This window comes from Callospermophilus lateralis, chromosome X (assembly GCF_048772815.1).
Source record: "Callospermophilus lateralis isolate mCalLat2 chromosome X, mCalLat2.hap1, whole genome shotgun sequence".
Classification (NCBI taxonomy): domain Eukaryota; kingdom Metazoa; phylum Chordata; class Mammalia; order Rodentia; family Sciuridae; genus Callospermophilus; species Callospermophilus lateralis.
In genome coordinates this window covers 126339992-126364025 of record NC_135325.1, presented here as the reverse complement: position 1 = coordinate 126364025, position 24034 = coordinate 126339992, and the positions used below count along the sequence as shown (strand labels likewise).

General features: G+C 37.5%; 2 protein-coding genes across 5 annotated transcripts in view; both read left to right on the top strand.

The window, feature by feature from the left end:
* The window catches only part of F8 (coagulation factor VIII), a 103160-nt gene extending 98950 nt beyond the window's left edge, over positions 1-4210 (top strand). For all 4 annotated transcript variants that reach the window (XM_077106708.1, XM_077106709.1, XM_077106713.1 and 1 more), the window contains one exon: positions 3306-4210. In XM_077106708.1, coding sequence (XP_076962823.1) covers positions 3306-3461 — 156 coding nt within the window. In that variant the 3' untranslated portion in view covers positions 3462-4210. The remainder of the gene's footprint in view (positions 1-3305) is intronic.
* Positions 4211-5939: 1729 nt separating this feature from the next.
* Smim9 (small integral membrane protein 9) lies at positions 5940-12663 on the top strand. Its single transcript, XM_077106714.1, has 2 exons — positions 5940-9986; positions 11059-12663. The coding sequence occupies exons 1-2, from the start codon at positions 9845-9847 to the stop codon at positions 11190-11192; spliced, it is 276 nt and encodes a 91-aa protein (XP_076962829.1). The 5' UTR covers positions 5940-9844; the 3' UTR covers positions 11193-12663.
* Positions 12664-24034: the final 11371 nt, after the last annotated feature.

Sequence of the window (24034 nt, the reverse complement as noted above, 5' to 3'; positions counted from 1 at the left end):
TGTTTTTCAGCCACAAAGTTTGTGATACTTTGTTATAACTGCCTTAGAAAATTAATGCAAGTATATAGGAAATATTAGAGTTGAATTAAAAGTGTCAATAAGAGTTGTAGAATTTATAAAAAGTTGTTCTAGCACTGTCTCCTGAGAGAGCCTAGCAAAAATAACACCACAGTAGCAATGAACATGCTATGCTCAGATCTTGGTCTCTATCATTTCCCAGTAAAAAGGAATCTGGGCTCCTTTGAGAAGTGACTGATTCCAAGGCTAGAGCAAAGAAACTGCCATGTGATCTTGGAAAATCTTGATGTACCAGAATGCAAAGTAGCACTCAAAGACAAATGGGGTCCATGTGAAAAGAACACAGCAGCTGACTTGAAGGGCTTCTTATTGGTCAAATTTGAAGCAATTTGAGCATCAAAAAGAATAATGGTTGTAACAGACTACAGCAGTCATAGTAAAGAAAGAATCCAAGACTCCATAATCATGTTAAAAATAATAAAGGAGGCCAGGTATGGGAATACACTTGTAGTCCCAGTGACTTGGGAGGCTTGAAGCAGGAGGATTTCAAGTTCAAGACGAGCCTCAGCAACTCAGTGAGATCCTGTCTCAAAATAAAAAATAAAAAGGGCTAGAGATGTAATTTAGTGTTAGAGCACTTGCTTAGCATGAGTAAAGGCATGAGTTTGACCCCCACATACACAAAACTAAATAAATAAAGGAGGAGAGGGAACATTTCTTCAGAAAATGATTTCAACTAATAAATGTAGGACAAATGACAAAATTAGAAGTGGAATTTGCAACTATTGATATGCTTGTAAGGAAATTTATTGGATGGTAAAACTATTGGATGAAAGCTTGTTGGGGAACAGAACATTCACACAGTTTCAAAGTTTACCCCACAGAATGTTTCTGAGGAAAGGGAAATTGTTACCTAAATTTATAATAGAGAGATTGGGTGGATACCATTTTAACCAAGACAGAGAAAATAATCAATAGGTCTCTAATACGTAAATGTCACAGAGGAAACAAATATGATTTTGAGATTTAGAATAAGCAGGAATCTTATTTTGATGAGAAAGAGCTCTGTAAAGGTGTGTCATTTAAACAGAAACACAAAGGATAAAAAAATAATGGATAAAGGAAGGAGAAACAGAGGTATATAACCTTTCCCAACAGAGAGAATCATATATACAAAAGCTCTCATGTTAAAAAAGGAGCTGGCATGGTCCAGGAGATCAGTGATGCAGTGAAATGGGGAATCCAATTGTTAATGAGATAAGAGACTGCGCAGGGGCCCTATTGTGCGGGACTTGGAGACCACAATTAAGAAGTTTGGTTATTTTTTTAAGTGACATGGAAAGATTTAATCAGGAATATGGCATTTCCAGAATCATATTGAGAAGATTCTTCTGGCTGCCACCTAAGGGGGCTAGGTTGAGTAGACCAAATAATTCAGCATCTCTAGGAAAGGAGCTTTCCAGTAAGCATCTAGGGTTGGGAACATAGAGGAAAAATGTAGCTAAAGTAAAGTAGAGGGCCTCGATGTCCTTTGTTTTGATAACTAACCTCTTCAAAGGATCAGTATTATTTCATGCCCCATTTACTACAAAACAGTCCACAAGTAGAGCAGCTGCTAGCCAAGTGAAAGCACTCCATTGCTAAGAGTGGTGTAGCAGGTTTCTGTGTCTTTCCAGCAATGCCCTGCCTGCCTGCATGATGTGAGCAGTGACTGCATGAGGCTGTGACTTGCTCTCCCCTCTCTCTCCCCTCTCTCTCCCCTCTCCCCTCTCTCTCTCCCTCTCTCCCCCCTCTCTCCCCCCTCTCTCCCGTCTCTCCCCCTCTCTCTCCCCCTCTCTCTCCCCCCTCTCTCCCCCCTCTCTCCCCCTCTCTCTCTCCCCCTCTCTGACTTTAGTGCCCCAGGTCTGCACTCACATAGTACTTTTTCCTACCATTTTGTTCTGATTTCCTCTGTGGGATTAGTGTTTTTATCTGTACTGCAGGACACTGAGAGAAGCATTTTAAACCACATTTGCCAGGAAAAGTCCCTTCCTGCTTGGAATGTGAAGTGAAACACAACACAGTTTGCAGAGATAGAGCAGGCAGGATGATTACAGAGAAATGTCCTTCTAGCAGCCCCAGGGAGCTGGAGCCCTTTGGTTGCTATTTCACCACTTCTTTCCCCTTACCTTGGCCCACAAACTCCCTTGTTTGCACAGAGACTATCTCTGCAGATCTTCTGGATAACATCTAATCTGGTTGTCCTCACAAGAGCACGTACTGGGATGAGAAGTCACCTGTTTATAGGGCTCTTGTTTTCCAAGACTCTTGCTTATTCTCTGCATTTGTCTGGGGTCTCTACCCTAAGATTACTATGGAACCCCCATACACCAAAACCACCCCACAGCATTTCAGAGTTGTTATGAATTATACTTTTCAATATTCACACTTTGATTTTCCCAAACATCTGCTGGCTCATAGGTGGGCTTACCTCCAAAGTCACAGTGTGGCAAGGTGTCTTGAGTCTGGATTCACTTCCCTCTTCTTCTCCCTTCTGTATCCCTCCCTCTGGCCATCAAATTGTTTGCCTTGCTATGCTGCTTTTTCTATCATTCTAAAGTTGCTACCAACATATGTGAAAACAGCTTATCTGAGAAATAACACTAGCTACCATTTATTGAGTGCTTACTGCATACTCCTTTTGCAGTGGCAAATGCACTAAGAAGTCAGCTGGCTGAGGCCTGCCTCCAGTCTTCTGATGGCTTGATCATACATGCTGTGTATGACCCTCAGCAAAGCATTAAATTTCACTGAGATTTGGGAGATTGAGAACATTTCAAATATAAGGCATAACTAGAGCAAAAGCCCTCACAGCAGACAATCAGGATGCTCTTTTTTAAAAAAAAATTTAGTTGTAAATGGACACAATACCTTTATTTTATTTATTAATGTGGTGCCAGGGATTAAACCCAGTGCCCCACACATGAGAGGCAAGTGCTCTACCACCAAGCCACAACCCCAGCCCCAATCAGGATGCTCTTACTTGTACACATCATACACTTTCCCTGGCCCACATTCATGCAACAGAGTCATCTAGTCACTTCCCAGGGTTCAATTGGAAGTGACAATAATTCCTGTGTTTTGTGGTAGGCATTGTTGTGGATGCCAAGGAGGATAAGGGCCATGTTGGAAAAGGAAATATGGGTGAGAGACTGAGTAGGAGGATAATGGCCTTGAGGAGGAGTGGTATAAACATTGTAATTGTTTTCTTGTCACACAACTAATAAATGCTGTCTTTCCTCTTTCAGATTTTTCAGGGAAATCAAGACTCCTTCACACCTGTGGTGAACTCTCTAGACCCACCATTACTGACTCGCTACCTTAGAATTCACCCCCAGAGTTGGACACACCAGATTGCCCTGAGGTTGGAGGTTCTGGGATGTGAGGCCCAGCAGGTCTACTGAGGGGCTCATGACAGTCCCTGTTGGTCCCCTCTCTTACCTTGTTAGCTCCAAGACAATTCATAACTTAAGGCCAATATCCCTCTCAGGCTTCTGGGTTACATACTACCCTACACTGTCTATGGTTCCATTATTTTTCTATGAATTTAAACTATACAGTCCTACTAGATACTGCCCTGAAGCCATTTATATGAAGACATGTAAGTGGCAAATAACTCGGAAAACCCAAGAAAGCTGAATCCAAGACTAAGAAACAACTAGATTTACACTATAGAATCCTCAAAAAGGTTGTGGGAAAAGTAATTCTTGAAATCAAGGTAAATGTTAATGTTAAACCTAAAAAAAAAAAAAAACTATTTGAGAAACTGTCTGGATTGTTTGAGAAGTAGTTTAATCCTACTCAGCACTACCAGAAGCCTGGAGTTTGATCTTTTGGGGAAGGATCAATGAACTGGAAGATACCAGACATGACATGACTCAGAGGTCCCAGAAGGTTATAGAGCCCGCTCTCACCCCTGGAAGATCATGGCCAAGTACCAAGTTGGGACAGGTTACGAAGTCTGAATCCCTTATCTCAAGGAAGGTCAGGTATGAGGTACAAATTATGCACCAGTGAACTCCATGAAATCAAGCTAAAGCTGCATATCATCTGAAATCAAAATTTTTTGTAGTTGTTTCCTTTGTCCTTCCTGCATTCTCTTAGTTTTCTTCTGAGCACATGCCTTCAATAAATACATGCACTGGAATCTTCATCTCAGAATCTGCTTCTAGTCAACCCAAATTTAAAACAGTCAGTTATCCAGTTCTGAGCACTCATGTTAGTATTTTAATTGGATTTTTATTGAATTCACTGATTAATATAAGGAATGTTGAAATCTTTATAATAGAGTCATTCCCTTGAAAACTAGATTGGTAGGCAGCCTCTAAAATGGTCCCAATGATTTCTGATTTCTGGTATTCATATTGTGCTATTTCCTCCCTACTACTGTCAGCTAGACCTGGTAACTCTATAAACTTATAACCAATAGAAAAACTGATGGAATGCTCTTTCTGAGACTAGGTTACAAAAGACTGTGACTTCCTTTTTGCTCAGCTTCTTGTAATCTCTCACATGGAATCCTCAATCTCAGGGAAACCAGTGTCATGTTGTCTCCAATACTATGGAAATGCTCACATGGCAAGAAAATGATGTCTTCAGCCAAAAGCTAGTGAGGATATGAGGTCTGATTACAGACTCATGAGTGAGCTTGGAAAGATATTCCCCCAAATTGAGCACTGACACAACTTGATTGCAGCCTTTTGGGATATTCCTGATCCAACTAAACTATGAGACAGTGCTTGCTGTTTTAAGATATTAAGGTATGGGTGAATTTTTAATGTAGCAATAGGTTGATATTGGTACCTGGAAATGAGGTGCTTCCAAAAAATAACTACAAACATGAGAGTTCCTTTGAAACCTGGAAGTAGGTGGAGTACAATAACAGACTGTTATTAAAAATCTGGCTGGGTGCAGTGGCACATGCCTATAATCCCAGCAGCTTGGGAGGCTGAGGCAGGAGGATCACAAGTTCAAAGCCAGCCTCAGCAATGGCAAGGCGCTAAACAACTCAGTGAGACCCTGTCTCTAAATAAAATACAAAATAGGGCTGGGTAGGTGGCTCAGTGGTTGAGTGCTACTGAGCTGAATCCCCAGTATCCACCCCCCAAAAAAATCTAGATTTTGAGGATACTACCACTGAAGGTTTAGAAAGCAATATGGAGCATGTCATCAGAAACTGGATGAGAAAGAATTCTTGTGTAATTAAAGAAAGTACCTTCAATAACATGGAAAGCATAAAATGTGTATAATGAGCTGGCTGATCTAGCTAATGAGTTAACTACTCTTACATTTGCATTTTAAACTGGCATTACACAATATGAACAGTAAAATTCATGCTAATTAATTTAAATTGTTAAATTTCTTTATTACTGTTAGCTTACAGATGAGTAATGAAGGGCTAAAAGGAAAAAGAACAACTAGTCACCTTATCTTTTTCTTTTCTTCTATGTCATCAATTTCATCAAAATAACAGGAATAAGAAAGGAAATGATAAGGGTCTTCGGTTATTTGTGTCCTGGAATGCCATTGTCTTCTTTCTGGTTGAAATAGAATGTGGCCTCTTGGGACTGCCACTGATATAGCATACTTTCTTAATACTCCCTTTTGAATCTCACTGAACTCCCACATTCATGGGCATTGTAAATACCATACAAGTAGAGTGGCAAAGAATGGAAGGAACCTGTATACTACATTTATTTAGTGTGTTCATGCACATGCTTTATTGTCCTATCAAACCTCACTTAAAGATACAAGAATAAAGATAAAAATTACTAAAAATTTTCAGATAGTGATATGAGAACATTAAAGTAAGCATGAAGCCTTTCAGGGTATGGTCACCTGAGCCTTCAAATGGCATGTGAGTGCAACCTCTTCAAAAGCTCTCTGCCCCCATGCCAGATCCACTCAGCTAATCTACTCCAAACTTCCTGAGCTACAGAAACTATAAGAATCAATTTTTATTTTCAGTTGCTAAGATTGGGGCTACCTTTTCATGCAGCAATAGATAACTTATACAGTAGCCATATTCTTTTTATACTTGAAAAGAAGCACAAAATACCAATTTTTAGCTTATATACATTCTCACTATCTATTGTCTTAACTTATGGGCATAAGGCAATGACCAAGTTTGCAGGTTCTCCAGCTCCTTCTGGATCCTTAAACTTTTCCAAATCCTAGGAAAGGTGTGTGTATAGCTCTTTGATGAAGTAGGTCAACTTATCATTCATAGTACCCTAAGTTTCCAACTTTGCAACTAATGCAGATTTTAGCCCATCTTATGGGCTCCAGCATGTACCTGCAGACTGCCAGTGTGTATTTGTTTTCTTAAACTTCACCCCATCTTGCATTCTTATCAATTGTGTGGACTTTAAGCCCTAGCACTCAGACAGAAGAGAAGGGTTAAATGTTCCCCCAAAAGGTACTTTTCTTCCATCCTAGCTGTGTTCCCGATGATTGACCCTGCAGCCTCTCTGGATATCTCTGCCCCTTTGTAGCTGCTGAGATGTCCCACTGTGTTCCATGGTTAGCCAGCAGGACACTGCACATGTGTGAGCCTACCATTCTGTCTATAGAAGCATACTTCATCTATCATTGGATCAGTCCATGTACTGATTCCTCTTATGCTGCAGCACAAGTCCTAATAAGGCTTCTTTCAGATGTTTTTATCTTGTCTATTCTTGATTTCCATCTTGAATAGAGCAGGCTAAGCTGATGGCACTAAGAGCTAGTAACAGCAAAGCCTGCTGGTACTGAAACAGACCAGCACTCAGGGCAAGGAAAAGTGAGAACAGCTGACAGCCAGAGAGCAGTGGGGACTGGTAGGAAGCAATGGACAACTGTGGGAGCTGCTAGCTCTGGTTGCTGGAAGAGTTCCATACAGCTGCCAATAGCTGCTGGTTCCATTTGCTAAGAGACCAGTAGGGAGAGCTGTAAACAAATGGAGCTACACTTTGCCTATTTGTGATTTCTATCCTAATTGAGCAAAAGAACCCTCAAATGAATGGTGACAGCATCAGACACAGAAGCAACAGCTTCCTGTAGACTGTAAAAACAAGTTGTACAATTCTATAAGGTCAAATTCTTATAAAGAAATCATATGTATGTGTGTATATATATATATATATATATATATATATATATATATATATATATATATATACATACACACACACACACACACACACACACACACACACACAGTTGGCTCTTTTTTTCTGATAGGATCCTGATTTTTAATTTTTGCTAATTCTTCCATAGAATCTTTTTTTTTTTTTTTTTTTTGGTACTGGGGATTGAACTCAGGGGCACTCAACCACTGAGCCACATCCCCAACTGTATTTTGTATTTTTTTTAGACACAGGATCTCACTGAGTTGCTAAGCACCTCACTATTGCTGAGGCTGACTTTGAACTCGCAATCCTTCTGACTCAGCCTCCCAAGCTGCCAGGATTACAGGCGTGCACCACAATGCCCAGCTCTTAGGCAGAAAACTTTTTAAAAAATATTTACTTTTTAGATGTAGTTGGTCATAATATCTTTATTTTATTTACTTATTTTTTTGTGGTGCTGAGGATCAAACCCAGGGCCTTGCACATGCTAGGTGAGCACTCTACCACTGAGCCACAACTCCAGCCCGTTACATGGAAAACTTTAAAAAAAAGTAATTTATAGGCTGGGGTTGTAGCTCAGGGGTAGAGCATTCATCTAGCATGTGTGAGGCCCTGGGTTTAATCCTCAGCACCACATAAAAATAAATATGTGAAATACAGGTATTGTGTCCAACTACAACTAAAAAGATAAATATTAAAATAATAATTTATAAGCGTCTGTTATATATGTTGTGAAATTCAATTTATCTGTCATTAATATTTTATCTTTTTACACTGTTTTGCTGCATGAAAGGTTTACATTTTTATGTGTTAAGTTTATCTGCATATTTATTTATGGCTTTGGAATGGCTCTTTATTGTCCCCCCCAAAAGCTCATGTTTTGAAAGCATGGTCACCAGTACATCCAAAAATTTTAAGCTATGATTAGGGCTCTGATCTTGTTAGTGGATTAATCCATATGTTGGATTAATCAGTCGATAGTTCAATCGACTACTGAAGGATGGGTCATTGTTCACTGGGGCATGCCCTGAAAGGGTTTATCTAGTCTCTTGCCTTTTCCCCTCTCCCTCTCCTCTCCTCTCCCCTCCCCTCCCCTCTTCTTCCTCCCCCTCCTATTCTTCCTCCTCTTCTCCTTCCTTCCTTCCTTCCTTCCTCTCCCCCACATTCTCCCCCTCTCTCGCTCTGTCTCTCCTTCTCTGTCTCCCTCTCTCCCTTTTTCCCTCCCTCCCTCTTCCTGGCTGTCATAAGCTCAGCAGCTTTGTTCCACTATGCCTTTCTGCCATGATGCTCTGTCCCACCTCAGGTGTAAAGCAGTGGAGTCAGCTGACATGGACTGAGACCTCTGAAACTATGAGCACAAAATAAGCTTTTCCTACTCTAGGTTGTTCTTATCAGGTATTTTGGACAGTGATGAACAGTTAACTAACACAACATGCTTAGAATATATTTTTCTATACCAAGATTATAAAAATATCCATTCATATTTTACCCATATAGTCCTGACTCCATATAGAATTGTTTTGCAGCACTGGGGATCAAACCCAGGACCTCATTCATACTTTGCAAGTACCATACACTCCCAGCCCCATATGATATGAAAGGCCATATTTATCATGTATCATGTATTAAAGTCCCACATATACACTATTATAAGACATAGCAAATACCTTGTGGCAAACAAAATGTCTTAGAATTTTTCAAGCCTAAGAAAGTATAACTAAAGTAAGAATGCTTTTCAGTATCAACCCAGATGTGCATGCAGGGATAGAAAAAAGATGTCTGGGTGCTTAGCTGTTGAATAGAGGCTGGGGGAGGGTCAAATACAGTTGATGATATAATAAAGAGTGGTAGAATTCTGTGTGGAACTCCATAGGCCTAAAGGAAAGACTCTGGCAACCTTCTTAAGACTGCTGTACTCTTGACTGCTGAGGTCCAATTCTATGGCTTCTCTGGATACCTTGGTGTTCAGTTAACTTTCAGGTAAGTATACCAGCAAGTAAATGAATGTATCACTTATGAATGTCTTTAGTAATAGAAAGCCCAAAATATAATGGATCAAATAGGGGTTTATTATTATTATAGTAAAAATGAGGGTGAGTCCAAATGATCAAGAGAAGACTATGAAGTCAGAGAAGTAACTAGGATCATAATCTGACCTACAATTTAATGATATCTGTTTGGCTTCTCAGTAGAGAAGAGAGTGAAGGGAGGCAGAGATGATGGTGGGTACCAGTGGAAGTAGTGTTAAATGGAAGGATTCTGGATATATTTTATAGATAAATCTGACAGGATTTTTTCTGGTAAGTAAGGTGAGGAAGTGAAAGAGTCAAAGATGATGCACAAGCACTGGCTTGAACAGCTGAAAAGTTTCCCATTGATTAAGTTCATAGGGGAGCAGTATAGACATCTGACCTGACACAGTATAGTAAGGTTTGTTTTGCTTTGATGTTAGAGCGGGAATACATTTTACTTTGGACCACTGAGCATGTTCAGGATTCATCCACATAAGTCAGTGAATTATCTGTGTGAAAGGTGGGAAGCTTTTTTTCAATCAGAACTAACCCCTCCCCCCCAAAAAAAAGAAGAAGAACTAAACCCTTGCTTTCTAACTTTTCAGACAAAGCTTCTGTGGAAAGAACTAAGGACAAAGAAATTTCCCTTTGGCAGAGTAAGAGTCCATGGAGCCCCAGAAGCTGCTGAGCATTGTATTTCTGTTGTGTTCACTGACTTGCTCCTTGATGGTGACAGTAGCTTCTCCTCCTTCGCCATTATATGATTTTGGAATTCAAGAAAATGCAGGACTGAAACCACGCTCAAGGGGTGTGTTTGCTGTTAGGATGAATGTTCCTATCTTCGTAAGACATAAGATTCATGTTGCAGGTCAGGAAAAACTGATTTCATGTGAAATAATGTTCACAAGAAAGCTAACTATAGTGGTTTGGTTAAGTTTAGTTCAACAAGCATTAACTTAACTAGTTTCTACCAAGCCCTTTATAGGGTAGACAAAACCATAGATGCTAACCTTCCATGGAATTTAACAAACACTCCCAAAGAAGATGGGGATAATTAAAGTTGTTTGGGCAGGCGTAAGGGAAGATTTGACAAGGAGGTTAAACTTGAAATAAGCGAACATGATGGTCCACTGATCTTCCTAGAGGCTCCCAAAGCCATGCTTTCAACATACATGCTGCAGCTCCAGTTCTGGAAAGGGTTGTGGTGACTGGTGGACTTTTTCAACTAAGTGTGAAGCCACTTTTGTTTTCCCCTGCCTCTTTCCTTAGAGTCAAATCACAATATACTCACTCTTCTGTCCCCATTTTCTAAAGGAAATATCCAACATCTCAAGCTTTACTTTGATCAGCAGGTACCCCCAAAGTTTCTCTTTCCAGTTGCCCTAGCCTTTTCCTCCTCTGCTCCCAGGGCTAGTGGGTTTCTCTTTTCTCTTCTTGGGATATTAATTCCCCCAGGCCTCCTGAAGTACTCCAGAACTCCCAGACATACTCTAGGAAACAATACGTTAGTGAAGATTATCATTTTCTTGTGTTCAGTTTATGCTCCTCTTTCACAAAGTACCCCATAAATTCAACCCTTCAGATATGTAGGACAGAGATTGATATCTAGAGCAGATATCTATTGGCAGAGATATCTAGGGCAGTTGATTGTTCATATTTGATCTATAAGGATGCAAACATGATATCCACCTGAGGATACCTCTTTAAAATAATGTATACTCTTTGAACATCTTAGAGGCAGCGCAGCAAAATATGTAAGACATTCTGAGTAACTGTAGGAACATATCTTGGATAACTGTTTGGGCTCAAACTGAGATTCAAATCCCAACCCCATAATTTACTTGACCTTTCTGCAGTGAATGTCTATGCTCTTTCTACAGGAGACCAGAGGTCTTGGCTGAGCGACTTCTGGGATTACCTGTGGGACCTCATCATGAGCTCCATACCTCCAGCAGCCATTTTTGCTTTTCTTATCACCATAGCACTAATGGGGACCCTCTGTTGCCTAACGTAAGATACTGTAGGAATGAGAAGAGGGGAGAACTTTAGGGGTGGGATACAGAAACACTTAGGTTCCCTAAGAGTTGCACATTTGTAATTAAGGGACAGTTTTAAGGAAAAAGATTGGGGGAACAAAACTTAATTTAACTCCTAATTTTCTTTCCTTGGCTAAGGAACCATGTATAATTGTGTTCTCAGTTACCTGAAAATTTAACAAAATATTTATGTATATAAATCATATTAAGCCAAGGAGATTCCCAAGGAAAAAAATATAGTTAAACTAAGTTTGTTAATTGAACCAGTATTTACTAAGAAATGACCACTTGTCCATTTCTGTCTGACTTGGTTGCTAGAAAGAGAAATAAGACATATAATTTCTTTGATGAAAGGAACCAAATTAATCCAAAGAAAAATATTTTAAAATTCTAAGTGTTGCAGAAATAAAGGAAGACTCTCAATAATACTCCTTGATTTTTATTGCATTTCACAGTAAGGATTACAAATATCCTCTATGCTCATCTCTACACTAGCTTATTACCTGAGACAATCAGCATGGAAGCCTGGATAATCTGTTTATAATATTGAAAAAAGTGGAGACAGCTTAAATGTCTGTTATTCTAGGGATGGATAAAAAAACCATTGTGCATTTATGCTATGAGTACTATATAGTCATAAAATGTTGATGTAGAGAATAATTATGTGGACACATTTATGGAATGATATTGAATGGAAAACAGATTATAATAGAGGATATGCAGTTTAATCCAATTTGTAATTTAAACGTACGGGACTTGATCAAAGTATTAGACATTTTATCTCCATGTGATAGTGAATAGATTGTTTCAATTATTGTTATTTTCATTTTATCATTTTATCTGAACTTGCAATCTTTCTGTAACTATATTGTTTGATCAGTACATTTTTTAAACTATACTTTTAAATGAAAGAAGAAAAATTATCTGACCTTACTTCTCTATCACTACGTCCAATCCCACTGTATTAGAAACACACTCTTACTGTTTTCTCAAGTCATCAAAGCACTTAATCTGTATGAAATAATTTTTAAAAGAATTTTTAGTCACCAGTGCACCTTTATTTATTTATTTCTATGTGGTGCTGAGGATGGAACCCAGTGCCTCACACATGCCAGTCAAGAACTCTACTACTGAGCTACAACACCAGCCCCTGTATGAAATAATTTGATTCATATTAAAAGAAGCAACTGTCTAAAAATTCAGTCTTGGAAAAATTACATGGTAATTCCATGGAGACCAGGAGAGCATATAGAACTGTACACTTACTTCAGCATTTACCATTTTATCTTTTGTCAGTATTCTTATAGGTGAACCAGTCCACTGAAGAACTAGAAGACTGATTAGGGCAATTGTGGTGTTTGGTTTTCCAGATTTCAAGACAATGGAAAATGTGGTTGTTTGCTTAAAATGATGTTAAAATTAAATTATTAAATTATATTCTGTCTTAAATTGTCTTTGCCTTAATTTTTCTTTCAAAAGATACAATACTCTTATTACTGTTTTTATTATAAAAGTAGTGTTTATTGCAAATTTAAACATTTTTATTTGCTCTAAGAATTCTAAGAACTTTGATAGTATAATATAAATCTCTCCAAGACAGTAAAAAGAGGCAGGATTTCCCAAACTAATTTGAATGTGGAATTTTTTTAATGTAATGAATCTAATATGTCATTTAATCATGTCCCATGTAATAATTATTTAAGGGGTTGGAGATGTGGCTTAGTGGTAGAATACTTGCCTGGTATGTGTGAGGCCCTGGATTCCATCCCTAGCACTGTCAAAAAAAAAATACAGTGTTTCTATGTAGTCAGTCTTATAAATGTACATAATAGTTCAAAAATCATTTTGCTTTTCCTTTGCTGTTCTGAGTTTGAAATTATTCATCCCAGGACACTTATTAAACATCTGTTGTGAGCCAGGCCCTTGTTCTGCACATGTTACAAAACAGGCAACAGACAATAACCTGGTATGTTTGAGTGGCATACACAAACCTTTTTTTATGTATGTCCTGTTTGAGTGCAAGGCAGAGTACCACCTTGTGGACTATTGGAATGATTTGGGCTTTTCAGCAAGGTGTTAGGGGAGCCAAAAGGAGGTTTAGATCAGAGTAAGGATGCAATTTGTCACATGTTTTAAAAGGGGCATGTTATCTGCCATGTTAACAATATAAGGGGGCAAGGACACGGAAGATAAGGTAGGGAAAAGCAGAGTAGCACTGGGGCTGGGGATGTGGCTCAAGCAGTAGTGTGATCGCCTGGCATGCCTGCAGCCCAGGTTCGATCCTCAGCACCACATACAAACAAAGATGTTGTGTCCGCCAAATACTAAAAAATAAATATTAAAATTCTCTCTCTCTCTCTCTCTCTCTCTCTCTCTCTCTCTCTCTCTTTAAAAAAAAAGCAGAGTAGCAGGACATGGTCTACTATGGCAAGACAAGGGGAACTCGGGACTAAGCATGTTCAAATTCACTGTTTTTTACTGATTTTCTGTTTGCCCAATCTGTTCATTTGTGAGAGTATGGTGTTGAAGTCTTTTAATATTGTACTGTGTTTATTTGTCCTGCAATTCTTGTAATATTTGATTTATATATTTAGGTGCTCTAATGTAAAATTTATAATTATCATGTCCTCTTTATTAATTGACCCCTTTAGCATTATATAATGATATTTATTGCTTTTGCAATAGCTTTTGACTTGAAATCTATTTCATTAGATATAACTATTGCCTCACCTACTCTCTTGGTTGCCATTTGCATGGTGTATGCTGAAGGTAGATCTTTTTTTTTTTATTAAAGCAATACAGTTATACATAGCAGTTGGGTTCATCCTGTCAAACATACATGATATTCAATTTCATTTCATAATCCCCCTGTTCCTTCCCATCCTCCCTCCCGTCCCTCCATTCTCCTTCCTCTACTCTGTAGACTTACTTTCACTCATCTATTTATTTTTGATTGGTTCTCTGTACTTACACATATAGGTAGAATTCCCTGTGGTATATTTGTATATGCACATAACATGATTTTTTAAAAGAGAAAAGTAGCTTTTATTTTAGACCCAACAAATATCAAGCATTTTCATATCTTTATGTTCACACTACAAGATTGTTTTTATAAGCCATATGTTTTGAATACAAACAGCTTAAGGCTCATGGCTTAAAATGGTAGTCCAAATATATTTGATAGAAACAAATAAAATTGAGATGAACACAGATATTTTCCTCTAAGACTATATACATATCAACTATGCCATATTTAACATTCTGTTAAATAATATTAAAGTAATGATTGTGAAATGAAAATAAAACAAATTACTATTATTTTCTCAAAACCATAATGATTATATTCACATAACATGATTTTTTAACAATTCATTCTGCATTACCTTCCCTTTTTTCCCACTTTTTTTTTCTTTCTAGTAGTGCTGGGTATTGAACCCAGGGCCTTGTGCATGCAAGGCAAACACTCTACCAACTGAGGTGTATCCCCAGTCCTGCCTCCCCTTTTCTATCCTTCTACTCTAATTCTAGATCTCCTTCTACTATATTACTGATCTTCCCTCTGTCTATATGATATCCTGTTCTTCCCTCCTTTATTTTTTTTAATTTATTTTTTAGTTGTAGTTGGACACAATACCTTTATTCATTTTTTTATATGTGGTGCTGAGGATCAAACCCAGGGTCTTGCACGTGCAAGGTGAGCGCTCTACCGCTGAGCCACAACCCTAGCCCTTCCCTCCTTTATTTTACTGTAGCTTCCACATATGAGAGAAAGCATTCAATGTTTGGGTTTCTGAGCCTGGCTTATTTCACTTAGCATGATAACCTTCAGTCCCATCCATTTACAAGCAAATTCCATAATTTCATTCTTTATAGTCAAGTAGAGCTTCATGGTGTATATAATGGCAGTTTCTTAAATCATTAATCTATTGACAGACATCTGAGTTGATTCCATAATTTAGCTATTGTGAATTATGCTGCTATAAACATTGAGATGGCTGTATTGCTATAGTATGATGATTTCAGTTCATTTGGAAAAATACCAAGGAATGGGACAGCTGAACCATATAGTGATTTTATGCCTAGTTTTTTGAGGAATCTCTACACTGCTTTCCAGAGTGCTTGTGCTAATCTGCAGTTTCACCAGCAATATACAAGTGTACCTTTTCTCCCACATCCTCACCAGCATTTATTATTGTTTGTATTCTTTATCATTGCCTTTATAACTATAGTGAGATGAAATCTCAATTTAGTTTTGACTTGCATTTCCATAATTGCTAAGGATGTTGAACATTTTTAATGTATTTGTTGGCTATTTGTGTTTGTTTTCACTAGTTTCTGTTTATTACTTTTGTTCATATATTGATTGGGTTATTTGTTTTTTGGTGTTGAGTTTTTTGAGTTCTTTATATATTCTGGATATTAATCACCTGTCAGAGGAATAGCTAGTAAAGATCTTCCATTCTTTTGGCTCTCTTCACATTCTTGTCTTCTTTGCTGTGCAAAACTTTGTTAATTTGATGCTGTCCCACTTATATATTCTTGGTTTTATTTCTTCCACCTAAGGGGTCTTATTAAGGAAGTCAGAGCCAACAACAATATGATAAAGTGTTGACCTATGTTCTCTTCTAGCAGTTGCAAGGTTTGTGGTCTAATTTCTAAGTCTTTGATCCATTTCGACTTGACTTTTGTACAGAGTGAGAGATATGGATCTAATTTCATTTCTTAAATATAGCATACAGTTTTCCAGCACCATTTGTTTAAAAGGCTGTCTTTTCTCCAAAATATATTTTTGGCACCTTTGTCAAGTATTATCTGTAAGTATGTGGGTTTGTTTCTCAGTCTTATATTCTATTCCATTGGTGTTCATGTATATTACAATGCCAATACCACACTGCTTTTATTACTACAGCTCTGTAGTATTATTTGAGATTAGGTATTGTGGTGCCTGCTGCTTCACTCTTCTTGCTCAGGATTGCTTTGGCTATTCTGGATCTCTTATTATTCCAAGTGAATTTTAGGACTGTTTTTTTTTTTTTCTGTGAAGCATGTCGTTGGTATTTTGATGGGAATTGTATTGAATCTATATAGTACTTTTGGTAGTATGGCCATTTTGACAATATTAATTCTGCCTATCCAAGAATATGGAGGAATGAATGTCTTCCCATCTTCTAAGGTCTTCTTCAATGTCTTTCTTCAGTATTCTGTTATTTTCATTGTAGATCTCTTTTACCTCCTTGGTTAGATTAATTCCCAAGTGTTTTAATTTTTAGAGGTTATTGTGAATGGGATGATTTTCCTAATTTCTTCCTCAGCTTAATTACTGTGGGAGTATATGAAAGCTATTAATTTCTGGGTGTTGATCTTGTATCCTGCTGCTTTGATGAACTCATTTATAAGTGCTAGAAGTTTTCTGGTGGAGATTTTGGGGTTTTTTGGGGGGAGGGGACGGTCTTCTAGATATATGATAATGTCATCAGCAAACTCAGATAGTTTGACTTCTTTTCCTATTTGAATCACTTTAATTTTCTTCTCTTGCCTGATGCTCTAGCTAGAATTTCAAGGACTATGTTGAATAGAAGTTTTGAGAGTGCACATCCTTGCCTCTTTCCTGATTTTAGAGGAAACACTTCTAGTATTTTTCCATTCGGTATGATGTTGGCTTTGGATTTGTCATAAATAGACTTTATGATGTTGAGGTGAATTCCTTTCATCCATAGATTTTCAAGCATTTTTAACATGAATGTGTGGTGGATTTTATTAAAGGCCTTTTCAACATTTATTGAGATGATCATGTAATTCTTGTCCTTAATTCTGTTAAAGTGGTAAATTACATTTATTGATTTCATGTATGTTGAACCAGCCTTACATCCCTGGAATAAGACACACTTGATAATAGTGTATTATCTTTTTGATTGTTTTTTTTTTAATTCAGTTAGGCAAATATTCTATTTACCTGTGACCTATTTTGGAAAAAGTTTCATGAGCTGCTGAGAAGAAGGTAAATCCAGTTGTTTCTGGAATGAAATATTCTGTAGAGTCTGTTAGATCCATTTGATTTATGATATTATTTAGGTTGTAAATACCTGTATTATATGTTTTGGTGGCCTGTCTATTGGTGATAAGGGTGTGTTAACATCACCCGGTAATATCTTGTTGGGGTCTAGCTGAGATTTAATGTCATGGAGTATTTTTTAATGTAATTGGGTGCACTGACATTTGGAACATAAATATTATCATCATATCTTCTCTCTGTGCCTGTTGCAACCACAATGGACCAGGCATACTCTGGATTACACAACAGGTGACTGCTAGCACAGACAGGCAGGCAACTTCCTTTATCAATTCCCAATCTCCAGCCTCTGCTTGTAGCTGTGTGGCTACTCAAAAATGGTTCGCACCCTTTTGGCTGAACAATTTTAGTCACTTTTAACACAATAACTTCCCCCGCCATCTCTGGGTCAGTTAAGTTCACCCTTACTCTCTATTCCACAGGTTCCCCCAAGCCAATTTTCTTTGCCATGCTTTCCTCTCTCTCTCCCTCTCTGCCTGTGCTGCCTTGCCCTCAGCAGCGGGCTAACATTTTACATAGTAAAATGACAGCAGAATGCATTTCAATTCATAGTACACATATAGAGCACAATATTTCATGTCTCTGGTTGTACACAAAGTAGAGTCGCACTATTCGTGTCTTCACACATGTACTTGGGGTAATTATGTCCATCTCATTCCACCATCTTTCCTACCCCCTGACCTGTCCCTTCCCTCCCTCCCCTTTGTCCTATCTAAAGTTCCTCCATTCCTCCCATGCTCTCCCCACATCCCCATTATGGATCAGCATCCTCATATCAGAGAAAACATTCAGCATTTGTTTTTTTGGGATTGGCTAACTTCACTTAGCATAATATTCTCCATCTCCATCCATTTACCTGCAAATGCCATGATTTTATTTTATTTTTAATATTTATTTTTTAGTTATCAGCAGACACAACATCTTTGTTTGTATGTGGTGCTGAGGATCGAACCCAGGCCGCACACATGCCAGGCGAGCTCGCTACCGCTTGAGCCACATCCCCAGCCCATGATTTTATTCTCTTTTATTGCTGAGTAATATTCCACTGTGTATATACACCACAGTTTCTTTACCCATTCACCAACTGAAGGGCATCTAGGTTGGTTCCACAGTTTAGCTATTGTGACTTGTGCTGTTATAAACATTGACATGGCTGTGTCCCTGTAGTAGGCTGTTTTTAAGTCCTTTGAGTATAGACTGAGGAGTGGGATAGCTGGGTCAAATGGTGGTTCCATTCCCAGTTTTCCAAGGAATCTCCGTACTCCTTTCCATATTGGCTGCACCAATTTGCAGTCCCACCAGCAGTGTATGAGTGTGTCTTTTCCCCCAAATCCTTGCCAACACTGATTGTTGTTTGTATTCTTGATAACTGCCATTCTGACTTGAGTGAGATGAAATCTTTGAGTAGTTTTGATTTGCATTTCTCTAATTCCTAGAGATGTTGAACATTTTTTCATATATTTGTTGATTGATTGTATATCCTCTTCTGAGAAGTGTCTGTTAAGTTCCTTGGCCCATTTATTGATTGGGTTGTTTGTTTTTTGTTTTTTTTTGGTGTTATGTTTTTTGAGTTCTTTATATATCCTAGAGATTAGTGCTCTATCTGAGGCGCATGTGGTAAAAATTTTCTCCCATTATGTACGCTCTTTATTTACATCACTGATTGTTTCTTTTACTGAGAAGGAGCTTTTTAGTTTGATTCCATCCCATTTATTGATTCTTGGTTTTAATTCTTGCACTATAGGAGTCTTATTAAGGAAGTTGGGGCCTAGAGAGCAACTAAGAACAGAGCAGGGAGGAAGAGCATAAGGAAAAGACTAACATTAAACAGAGTCATGAGGTGGGAGGGAAAGGGAGAGAAAAGGGAAATTGCATGGAAATGGAAGGAGACCCTCATTGTTATACAAAATTACATATAAGAGGTTGTGGGGGGAATAGGAAAAAAGTAAGGAGAGAAATGAATTACAGTAGATGGGGTAGAGAGAGAAGATGGGAGGGGAGGGGAGGGGAGGGGGGATAGTAGAGGATAGGAAAGGTAGCAGAATACAACAGTTACTAATAGGGCATTATGTAAAAATGTGGATGTGTAACCGATGTGATTCTGCAATCTGTATTTGGGGTAAAAATGGGAGTTCATAACCCACTTGAATCTAATGTATGAAAGGTGATATGTCATGAGCTTTGTAATGTTTTAAACAACCAATAAAAAAAAAAGGAAGTCAGGGCCTAATCCCACATGATGAAGATTTGGGCCTACTTTTTCTTCTATTAGGCACAGGATCTCTGGTTTAATTCCTAGGTCCTTGATCACTTGCAGTTGACTTTAGTGCATGGTGAGAGATAGGGGTTTAATTTCATTTTGTTGCATATGGATTTCCAGTTTTCCCAACACCATTTGTTGAAGATGCTATCCTTCCTCCATTGCATGCTTTTAGCCCCTTTATCAAATATAAGATAGTTGTAATTATGTGGGTTAGTCTCTGTGTCCTCTATTTTGTACCGTAGGTCTACAAGTCTGTTTTGGTACCAATACCAAGCTGTTTTTGTTACTATATCTCTGTAATATAGTTTAAGGTCTGGTATAGTGATACCAGCTGCTTCACTCTTCTTGGTAAGGATTGCTTTAGCTATTCTGGGTCTCTTATTTCTCCAGATGAATTTCATGATTGTTTTTTCTATTTCTATGAGGGATGCCATTGGGATTTTGATTGGAATTGCATTAAATCTGTATAGTACTTTTGGTAGTATGATCATTTTGACAATATTAATTCTGCATATCCAAGAACAAGGGAGATCTTCCCATCTTCTGAGGTCTTCTTTTATTGCTTTCTGTAGTGTTCTGTGGTTTTTATTGTAATGGCCTTTTCCCCCTTTCACTAAGTTGATTCCCAAGTTTTTTTTTTTTTGAGGCTATTGTAAATGGGGTAGCTTTCCTAGTTTGTCTTTCAGAGGATTTCTCACTGATGTACTGAAATACCTTTGATTTATTGGTGTTGATATTATATCCTGCTACTTTGCTGAACTTATTTGTTCTATAAATTTTCTGGTGTATTTTTTGGATATTCTAGGTATAGAATCATCAGCAAATAGTGATAATTTGAGTTCTGCTTTTCCTATCCATATCCCTTTAATTTCTTTCCTCTATCTGATTGCTCTGACTAGAGTTCAAGGGCTATATTGAATAGAAGTGGTGAGAGAGGTAATCCCTGTCTTGTTCCAGTTTTTAGAGAGGGAATGCTTTCAATTTTTCTCCATTTAGAATTATGTTGGCCTGGGGCCTCTGTCACCTTCTACTCTATTGCCAATTTTCTTTTTTTACTTGCATTATGTTTTGAGATTCATGCATGGTAGATGCTTGTAATTATAGTCAGCCCATTTTAACTCATTCTGTATAATATCCTGTGACATGAAAAGAACTCTACCCTTTAGACTATTACCTGTAGAAGGACGTTTATATTGCTTCTGGGGTTTTATCTATTCTAAATAAAGCTGCTATCTCAGTACACGTGTGCACGTTTCTCAAAGGAACATACCCTGTTGTTAAACAGGTGGTCAAAGAGTAAGTGAACATAACTTGTTATGATACAATGCCAATTTCCCAAAGTCATCATACCATTGTCCTATAACCTCAGTAACAGGCAATATAAGTAGCCTTTTAATTTTTTGCCAACTCAGTGGATGAGATATTACATCCTATTGTTTTATTGTATTTCCTTGATAGCCAAAGAGACTGAAGACTTTTTCATGTGTTTATCAATTGTCTTCCTTTTTTTGGCAGGGGGGACAGGACCTCCACTATTGATCACTTTCTCTCCAGCATCCAAGGTCAAGCCTGGTTCATAGACAATTCTCAGAATACATGAATGTGTAAATTCTGAAAACAATAGAAATGGACATTATCACTTCTATGAAGGCTATTTTTTAATATTAATAACTTTAGAAACTATATTGAATGCTGAAAAGTTGTCTTTTCTATGGAATTTCTGCTAATAGATTCTGCTTATTTTTCTAATAAGCAGTTTTGCTTATTCCTTATATATTCTGTATGCTAATATTTTATGAGATATACATATGGAAAATACTTTCTGGCAATTTGAGAATTGTATTTTCACTTTGATATGATGTATTTTGATGAGTTCAAATAGTTCTTTAGGGGCTGGGTTTGTGGCTCAGTGGTACAGCACTTGCCTAGCACATGTGAGGTACTGGGTTTGATCCTCAGCACCACATAAAAATAAATAATGGTATTGTGTTAATATACAGCTAAAAATATGTTTACAAAAGAAATAGTTCTTTTAATGTGGTGCTGTTTTGCAATCATTTCCTTTATGTTAGTGTTTTTGGTGTCTAAGAAATCCTTTTCAATGGTAATTCCAGTGGCTTGGGAGGCTGATACAGGAGGATCACGAGTTCAAAGCCAGCCTCAGCAAAAGTGAGGCACTAAGCATCTCAGTGAGAGCCTGTCTCTAAGTAAAATTCAAAATAGGGCTGGGGATGTGGCTCAGTGGTTTAGTGCCCCTGAGTTCAATCCCCAGTACCCCCCCCAAAAAAAAGAAATCCTTTTCTATCTCAAAGTCATAAACGAATTCTACTATATTGTCTTCTATAAGTTTTGTAGTTTAGCCTTTCACATTTAAATCGTTAAGCTACTTGAAAATTACTTTGTCTGTGGTATAAGGTAGAATCCAATTTCATTTTTTCACATTATGTAAATACATAATTTTCCATTCATGAACTTTGAACTGAACTTCTGTGCCTAAAGGCAGTTCTAGGAATGCAGAAAAGCAAATAGTTGCCATAAATTCCAAGAAGCAATAAATTCCATGGAGCTAAACCAGATTTTGAACAATGACCACCTGGCCCTGGAAGCCAGCCAACCATAAAAAAGCATAGGAATGTTGAAAAAAAGATAAACTGTGTGAGCATCCATTCTCTGAGTCAGCTGCCTTGCCCTCTAGTATTTTTCCATTCTTGAGCTTTGCCTCAGCAAACACTTTAAATGTTGCTCTCTTCAGTTCTTCCAACTATGGTAGTTTAGATAAAATTGATTGCTTCACCTCTAGCTAGTCTCAGTTTCTGTTTTGAGGTGAGTTGTTTGCTTCTTGACTCATTGCTAATGATATCTGTTGATATCATTATCTACAGACATTGTCCTTGTAAAATTTTTATATTGTCCTACAGATTTAGTGCAATTCTGATGTGGTGCTGTCAAAAGGTATATTTGTTTTGTGGAATTTGCCAGATAATTTTAAAGTTTGTGTGGAGTTGTAATGACCAAGAATAAAACCAAAGTAATTTAGACCAGGAGTGTGATAAAGGCACAGAACATAATCAATGAAAAAGTCATACTGCCCAGTACCACTTAGTGACAGTCTTTCCTTTCCTTTCTCTCATTAAGTGTCTGATTTGTTTCCAGTCTGTCTCTCTTGTTTCATTAACAATTTTAGGGGAATGGACATCTAAAAGAAATTAAGTGTTCCAAGTCATGAACATTGATTTATCTCTTCATTACTAGCTCTTCTTTAATAGATTTCAATAGAGTTCTATAATTGTCTTCATAAAATACATATATATATATAGTTCATTTATTCCTAGATATTTGATAGTTTTAGATGCCATAATAAAGTTATATCCTTTAAAGTTATATGTGTGTTGGTTGTTGGTGCATGGAAATGCAATTGATTTCTATATAATGATGAGTCAGCAACCTTATAATAATGTTTATTTATTTTAATAATTAATCTCTATTTTATAAGATTTTTCATAGACAATAATATATCCATATAATGAAAATTTCTTCTTTCTTCCCAGTATGTATATTTTCATTACATGTTTTTATTAGTGTATTATAGTTATACATAATAATGTTCATTTTGACATTCATATAAATGAATATGATATAATTTGATCTATTTAAATTCCCAGTTTTTTCCCTTTTCCTGCTCTCCTCTTTTTTTCCTGGCCCCCTTCCTTTATTGCTCTGACTTCTGTTTATTTATTTATTGTCTTTTTAATTGGTGCATTTTAGTTATATGAAACCACGGGGTTCATTGTGATATATTTACACATGTCCATAGCACAGTTTGCTCAATTTCATTTCACAATTCCTTCTTTCCTTCCTCTCCCTTGACCCCCTACTTTTACTCCAATCTTATTTCTCCTTTTTCTTCCCCTTAGTCTTGGAGATTGAACTCAAGGATGCTTTACTACTGAGCTACAGCCTCAGTCCTTTTGTTTTTTTATTTTGAGACTGGGTCTTGCTAAGTTACTGAGGCAGACCTAAAGTTGGGATCCTCATGCCTTAGCCCCCTGAGTTGCTGGGATCATAAGTGTGCATCATCACCCCTGGTTCCACTATTATTCCCTCTATTTTCATGATATCCCCTTTTAGGGTCAATATGCCAACATATTGGTGCAGACACCAAGTTCCTTAATAAGACTTCTAAAACTCAAGAAATAAAACCAGAATCAGTAATTGAGACAGCCTTGAATCAAAAAATTTCCACACAACAGAGGAAACAAGAGCAGGAAGAGAACCTATAGAATGGAAGAAATTATTTGGCTGCTACTGTTCTGAAAAGGGATTAATGTCTAGAATATATCAACAAGTTAAATAATTAACAAACTGGGTGTGGTGGCACTTGCCTGTAATCCCAGTGGCTTGGGAGACTGAAGCAAGAGGATTGATTGCAAGTTGAAAGCCAGTGTCAGCAACTTAGTGAGGCCTTGTGTCAAAATGACAATTTAAAA

What these genes read in the sequence shown, in the direction of transcription:
- Smim9 (XM_077106714.1), top strand. Translation starts at nt 9,845, where the DNA reads ATGGAGCCCCAGAAGCTGCTGAGCATTGTATTTCTGTTGTGTTCACTG. An exon ending in ACTGAAACCACGCTCAAGGG is followed by an intron (nt 9,987 to 11,058) that starts GTGTGTTTGCTG and finishes CTCTTTCTACAG; the next exon opens with GAGACCAGAGGTCTTGGCTG.